Consider the following 7,569-nt stretch of genomic DNA (forward strand, 5'->3'; position numbering starts at 1 on the left):
AATTAGTTATACTATTATAAACAAACTGGCTAAATTTAATTTTAAAACTACCACATACATTGGCGTAGTTTAGCCAAACTGTTATGTTTATAATATTAAAATGGTTTAATTTTTCAAAAATTTTAACATTGAATAGATGACACTGTGACTTATTGTCTCACATGAGAATTCTGGCTTATATCCTTTACATTGAATGTCGATTTATACTCATAATTTTCTAACTTGCCTAGTGGGAGCTCATTTCTTTCTTTACAATAAGACATTCTGAGAATGTCAAAATCATATGTTATAATAAATGTGGCTCCTAAGTATGTGGATTTATAGCTATAATTTATTTTGCTTGTGTTTATGGTGATAAGATTCTAGTCTCTACTTTAATTTGAAGGTGGATTTGTTAAGTTTAAAATGTATGCTACAAATTCTAAAGCAATCATTAAAATAACCCCAAAAAGTTACAACAAATAAGTCAACAAAAAAACCCAAAATGAAATAATTAAAAGTTCAATTAATCCGAAGGCATAAAAATGGAAAAAAATGGAAGAAAAGATATGATAGATAGAAAATAAAGAGCAAGATGATAGATTTAACCCAATTATATCAATACTTATATCAAATATAAATACTCCAGTTAAAAAGCAGAGCTAGTTGAATTGGAAAAAGGAGACCCAACTATATGCTGCACAGAAAAAATGTATATAAAGTAAATTAGGTTAAAGGAAAAGGATGAAAAAAGCATATACTGACATAGTACTAATCAAAAAGAAAGCTGGAGAATCTCTATGAATACTGAAAAGTAGATTCCCGAGCAAAAAATATTACCGGGGATAAGAAAGGTAATTTTCTAATGATAAAGGAGTTATTTGATCAAAAGAATGTCACAATCCTAATTGTGCATGCATCTTTTAACAGAACTTCAAAATATATCAAGCAAACACTAAATAACTACAAGGATAAATAGAAAAATTCTCAATTATAGTTAGAGATTTCCACATTGCTCCCTCTGTTAATTAATAGTAAAATAGATAGAAAACCAGTAAAAAAATATAGAAAACTTGAACAACACTATCAAGTAGCTTAGCTAACTTGACACAAAACTTTTACATATATTTCAGACAAAGATAATGAAATAAAATGCATTGACATGTAAATTTTCCATCCTATTAATTAAGGGGAAATTTTCGAATTATTCACAGGTAATGATTAAACCACACATTTAATGTAAATGGAGACACAGAAGTATTTCACCCGTACAGTGGTTTAACCATGTTTTCCTTACTCTTCCCAAAAACAATCCATACAATAATTTTGTTACTCTAGATGTGCTTTTTAGTGAATATTACACATGGATAATAGATGAAAATACTTATCTATTTTAAAATTAATGTCAAAGAATGTATAATTTATGAAGTTTAAAAATCTTCATGCTACAGAATATATTTACATTCTCTATGCAACAGACTTCCTACTGTAAAAAGTGGAAGACAGAATCTGAAATAGTTATTTGCAACAAATGATGGCAAATTATTTGTCTAGAGCTCAAAAATAAATTTAAAGACAGTCTTAGAAAATACCCAATTTTTATTCAATCTAAGATACCATTGATTATAAAACACAGCATTATTTTATGCTCTTCTAGAAATTAAGAAGTGCTCCCAATTAAATTGTAACATTGTAAGATACATTAATTTCTGAGATGGTAACAGAAAAATGTGTTATGAGATGTTAAATGAATGCATGGAGATACTAAATGAGTATGTTCTAAGAAGTTAATAGGTAAATATGTGTGGCTTTTATAATCTAAATCTAAAAACATGTCTCCTCTAAAACTAATTTTGTGTGAACTGAATTCAGACTTTGTTGACTCAATGAAATAGCCATTGCAGGCTTAGAATTTAATTCTCTGTCTTGAATACTGGAAGAAAAAAGATATTCCCAACTATTTATTGGTTAATAATACAATAACACTAAGGGAATAAAAGGACTATATAAAATGGAAAAAATCATTAACTCGAAAATGCTTAATGTGTATGTAAGTGTGTTATATTTTAGTGTGTTATATTTTCACCCAAATCCTTGAAATAAGAGATTTTGTTTCTGCTGATGTCTTCGGAAAGCTAGATAGAGTTCTTTGCAAAAAGACTCTAAGCAATGAATTAATTTCAATTTCATTAGTCCAGGTGAGGCCATATTTTAACATTTGATCCAATTAATTATTGATAATACTCCTGAGCACTTCCTTTCTCCAGGGGCTCACAGAAATTCAGACAAGTAGAAACTAAGAAAAGATGTTCGAAATGATAAGAACTTTTAGAAAAACTATTAGAAATTGTATGGTGCATTAATATGAATCTATTATTGTAATATTAAAATTGATTATTCGGTTCAAAAATTAAACAAATCTATGAATGAAAGAATCAAGGAAACATCTGAGCAGAGAAACATCTTATATTTTAATTTTACCAAATTATTATAGTAGTTAAAAATTGTCTATTTCTAAAATTCCTAATTGTCAAAACAATCAAGAAACTACAAAAAGTTAAAACAATTTTAAGTTAACTTTGAATATTTTTCTCTAAAGAACATTTTTTCTAATACCAGTAATGCATTTTAATAATAAAAATAATACTGTCGTGTGTAAACAATAACTATAAAGCAATTTGCTTTTCCAGAGGTTGTATCATTACATTATTTGACTATAAATTATTTTACAGCACTATTCTTTAAAGCTTTTTATTTAACGTACATTTTTATTTAACGTACATTTTTATTTAATGTACATTTTTAAATATTATTGTCAGTATAGATGTATATGCAGTTTATTCAATCAAACTTGGATACAATTTGATCCTCCACCTCTCCATGGTATAAACCATCTGGAGCACTTACCTTATCTTTTCTTTGTTTTTCATCCTGGTATACAGTCCAGTGTTCTCCATCATTGCTGTAAGCTAGTTTGTAGGAGCCTACAAACTGTACATGACCAAAATCTTTAGCTCCTTGTGTAATGATGCCAGTCACTTTGGTAGGGACCAGAAGATCTACCTAAAGAAAGGAAAAGGCATAATTTAAATGCCACAATAGTGTCCATTATAAATTTGCAAGTCTCTTAACTCAGGTGATTAAGAAATATATATGCTAAAGCCCCAAATCCATTGATTATTTATACTTTGAAACTGATGACTGAGTCTATTAGTGGCTTGTAATTTTGATTTTGTCATTGTGTAAATTTAGTTTAAAACTTGAACAATCATTTTGACCATTTTAAAATAAAACGATGGTCATTTCAATCTACGAGTCAATTTTATATTAAACAGATTCATCTAGCTGTGCAGTTTTTTGTTACTGAGATAGTACAGAACTGGCAAGGCAGACCTTCTTGAGACTGATTGTTATCTCCCATAACTTCTATCATAATTCAATTTGCTGACATTACTGGTCAATTCAATAATAATAAAGATAAAGTTGTAGCTGTGTATACATCAGGAACAAAAATGGTATTAGATGTTTCATAATTAAACATTAAATAAAAAAGTCAACTCAGTTTCCATGACTTTTAAATCCGTTCAGTAATATATAATGGAGTAATAGTAATCATTATCTAGTGAAAATCCTCTTTCAGAAAACTACAATCCTAAAAATATTGAGGAGAAAGTCAAGTATTCTTCAAAAATGAAGGATTAATATGTGCATCCATGACTTGTGGGATCTATGCTCATAATGTGTTAGTTCCTGCAAAATAGATACTTAAAGGACATAAGACCCATGGTGATTAATAAGCATTAAAAGCCTCAAAATGTAATTGAAAAACAAAACGTAAGAATGCCTTTTATCAAAGAATACATAACATTGAATATTTTAGTATTCTCCCTCTTCGTTCTCTAATTCATGCATATTTTCTTACGTCTTATCATGCTAATTAAAAAATATATAAAACTTTGTTTTCCATGTGAACAATTCTTTTAAGACCTTTAATTTTTGTTTCATTAAGGTTCCTTGATCTATGACTTCCTTTCTCCTCTTACAATAGCCACCTACTTCCCCTTACTTCCTATGACTAAGTGTTCTGCTACATCCTTGATTTTATCATCTTTAACTGTCATGATCCCATGTGTGACCTCAGTGGTTTTCAACCACTATGTCCTTTTGTTTCTATTTTGGGTTCTCCATCCTGTGTAATATAACAGCCACAAATAGACAGGCAGGTCAGATACAGGCCATGAATGAGAAGAGAGAGCTAGGAGAATGCATTGAATAGAGCGTATTTAGTGGCATAGATGCTCATCAATAAAAATATAAAAATATTTCCCAATATTTCATAACCTAGAAATATTTCTTTAAAAAATCACATGGGCTTTTGCTCACTTTTTGAAACATGCTTTAATTAAAGACATTAGGCTCAAATTGTGCAATGGATTAAGACAGAAAACCACCTTAATTCTTTATTAAAATATTTTTTTAAAGTTTAACAAAAACTATAAAATACTGTACTTTTGTTTATGCTATTTTCCAACGTGAATTATATCATCTGAAATATCTATGTGTTCAGCAGCAATGCAGGATGGCAAAATTATGACATCCTGGGAAGGAAACTATTGCTGCTTCATACTATGCTGAGTGCTTTCTTGAATGTCCTTATTGAATCCTCTCATCAATCCTGTACAATAAGGTATTCTCTTCAATTTAGAGATGAGGGAATAGATGCCTAACATAACTTGATGTGTTATCCCAACAGTGAGTAAAGGAAGGATCCCAGTTTCAAATCCATGTCTTTCTGATTGAAAGTTCCAACATACATATAAATTCTCAGTCAGCGACTTTTTTCCCATTCTCTGACTATTTCAGGAATTTCTGAAGAATCTCAAAGCTTTCTCAACGCACTCATCAAACTCACAGCACTCTAAGCCTGAGACAAAAACAATCTTGGGTTTACAATACAAGGAGAGCGGTCTTGCATTTTAACATGAATTTCTACTCTGTTCTTCAGCTGTCTAGGCTTAAAAATATGGATTGCTTTTGTTGTCCTAAATCAAAATCTAATTGCGCAGAGACATCTAAGCATAGCCGCTGGTCTTCAAAGTGCTCTGGATGTTGCTGACACTCAATAAATGGAAAAACTGTCTTACAGTACTCTGACTCACTGTTTGCCATCAAGGCAAACACACAGGAACTGTAAACACACGGGAACTCGAACTGTTGCCAAAAATATGAATACCTCCAAGGCTAGATTCTTCACTCTCTAAACTTCTATAAGTCCTTAGCTAACACGATGCAATAAGGGGGCTTATAGCATCTTTTTCTGCGATATTTCTTACAGTCAGCTGGGTTTCCTGCTGGGTGGAGATGTTTTCTCTTTAAGTTATGTGTTTTGGCATTTTCTATCAGATATGTTTTTCTCCTGCTCTACTTGCTCCCATATTCCAGTTCTTTTTTTTTTTTAATCTAGAAATGTTTTCTTTTCCCAGTTAAGTCAACTTCTTGACTTAAATAGTCAGCAATCTGTTTCAAGCTAGATTTTGTCCTAAAATTTGCTACATTAAACTTAGACTACTAGGCCTAAGCAAACCATTTTTTCAGTATAAAAATAATCAGCATCCCACTCTTAACATGAGGCTGTTGCAACAGGGCATGTACAGATCTCACTCTGAGATACGCTCACGGACATGTCACCCCCATGTTCAGCATGCAGGATGATCCCAGAAAAGCCTGTTCCTCTGGACCTACGCTTACTCCTAGCCCAGAACACTCTGCACTCTTGTAGATTTTCTGAGTTAAAGTTGTACTATAAATATAGGGACAAGAAACCTTCTGCTGTTTTACACCCTCACCTCCCAAGGTTTGGCTCAAGTAGAACAGATTATTTCGGAGCTGGCACATGGGTAGACTTTTGGCTTAGTGCACTGCACTTCATATCTGGATCTGTATTAAATGTGCCTTGCTTGTAACGGTCGCTCAATAAACGTTTTCTAGATTGAGCTGGAACTACTTTCTGTGTATGTTCTATGGACAAGAATCAACCATGGATAAAGATGCCACAGTATGTCATAGCAGAAATGCTAACTGACTTTCTCTTGTTTTTCTACATAGGATAACTTTATTGATCAAGGAAACACAGTGTCACGGTTGTACCAAACAATTTTTACTGGGGATGGCAGCTGGTTAAAAATTCTCTCTGATCTTCAGGAGTGTGATTGTGAGAGGCAGCATATTCTAGTAGAACTAAATGGTCTGGGTTCCTGATCTGGCTCTGCCCTTACTAGCTATCTGCCCTTAGGGAAGCTATTTTACCTCTCTACAGCTCAACTTCTTCATCTGAAAAATGAGGATAGTAGTCCTCATGAGATTTATGAAGACTAGATGAGTTATTATTTATTGTGTGTAAAGTAATATATAGACTATAGTCAGGGCTATGTAAGACTTTGAAAACAAACAATAAATAAATCTGGGGGACAGAATTTAATACTGGTCTCAGAGCACCTTATTAGAAGCATAAATATAGAAATAGGAAAATGGGGTACCCAGTTTGTCCTAAAAGCAACTTCTAGATTGTAGCATATTTTGGTCACCTCAGAATATATACGAAGATAGTCATTTCGTCTTTACTTAAAGTAGAGAGAATTTAAAACAACTGAAACTCCCATCTGTGACTGAAATGGTTAACTAAAAAATAATATAATTATATGGACTTTTGTACGTCCTCATTTGAATATTAAGATTATATTACAATAGGGAAATAGTTCTAGAATAATATTAGAAGGAAATTTTAGATTCCACATTATAGTGATTCCTCCTCCTCTTTAATTACAAGAGTGAAAAATGAGGGATACATACAGAGAGACCTTAAATGATATATAAGAAACAAGTATTGCAGGGGAGTTTTTAAGAATATGAATTTTTTTTTTCAAAACATCCTGTAATATCTTAGAGAAGTATAAATATTTTTGCAGTGTCTAACTTAGTAAAACAGTGTAGAATAACTAAGAGTATTTGCTTGAGAAAAGTGAAGATAAACTACATTTCAGATATCTGTGTAATATCTGATAGATGGCTCCCTGGAAAGAGACAGGGAAGACGAGGAAAGTCAGTTGATTTTCATGGAGATATTCTTAAAGGGGTGAGGAAAATGAAAAGTGATATAGATAAATAAGTGTGCAAGGAAAATGAACAAAAAGACCAAAGACTCTTATCACAGAAATATGTCACTCAGCTACAACTAAAATGTTCTCGGTTTTGCTTTCATGTTGTATCGGTTTTTTTAGATTACGTATTTGACAAATTCATGAAGATTTGTAAAATTAACTCATTAAACAGAATAACTTTGAAGCTAATATAATAATCTGGTATTTAAAAATCAAATTATGGGCAAGATATTTAGACATTCTGATTTCAATAAAAAATTTTTACTTCAACATTACATAAAATGATTGTATATAATCCTAGCTACATTTAAGGCACATAATTAATAGTATTTGGCATTTGAACAATATTGTTATTAGATGTTGGTTATACTTTTAGTCCACATTTGCAGTCCAACTAGTTAATGTCATCAACTTATTATGAAATATTATCCAG

General features: G+C 31.4%; 1 protein-coding gene across 2 annotated transcripts in view; it reads right to left on the bottom strand.

The window, feature by feature from the left end:
- Positions 1-7,569, bottom strand: part of EDIL3 (EGF like repeats and discoidin domains 3) — a 386,832-nt gene that overhangs the window by 14,386 nt on the left and 364,877 nt on the right. For both annotated transcript variants that reach the window (XM_011377761.2, XM_011377772.1), the window contains one exon: positions 2,887-3,042. In XM_011377761.2, the coding sequence (XP_011376063.1) occupies positions 2,887-3,042 (156 nt within the window). The remainder of the gene's footprint in view (positions 1-2,886; positions 3,043-7,569) is intronic.

This window comes from Pteropus vampyrus, unplaced genomic scaffold (genome assembly GCF_000151845.1).
Source record: "Pteropus vampyrus isolate Shadow unplaced genomic scaffold, Pvam_2.0 Scaffold11, whole genome shotgun sequence".
Lineage (NCBI taxonomy): Eukaryota > Metazoa > Chordata > Mammalia > Chiroptera > Pteropodidae > Pteropus > Pteropus vampyrus.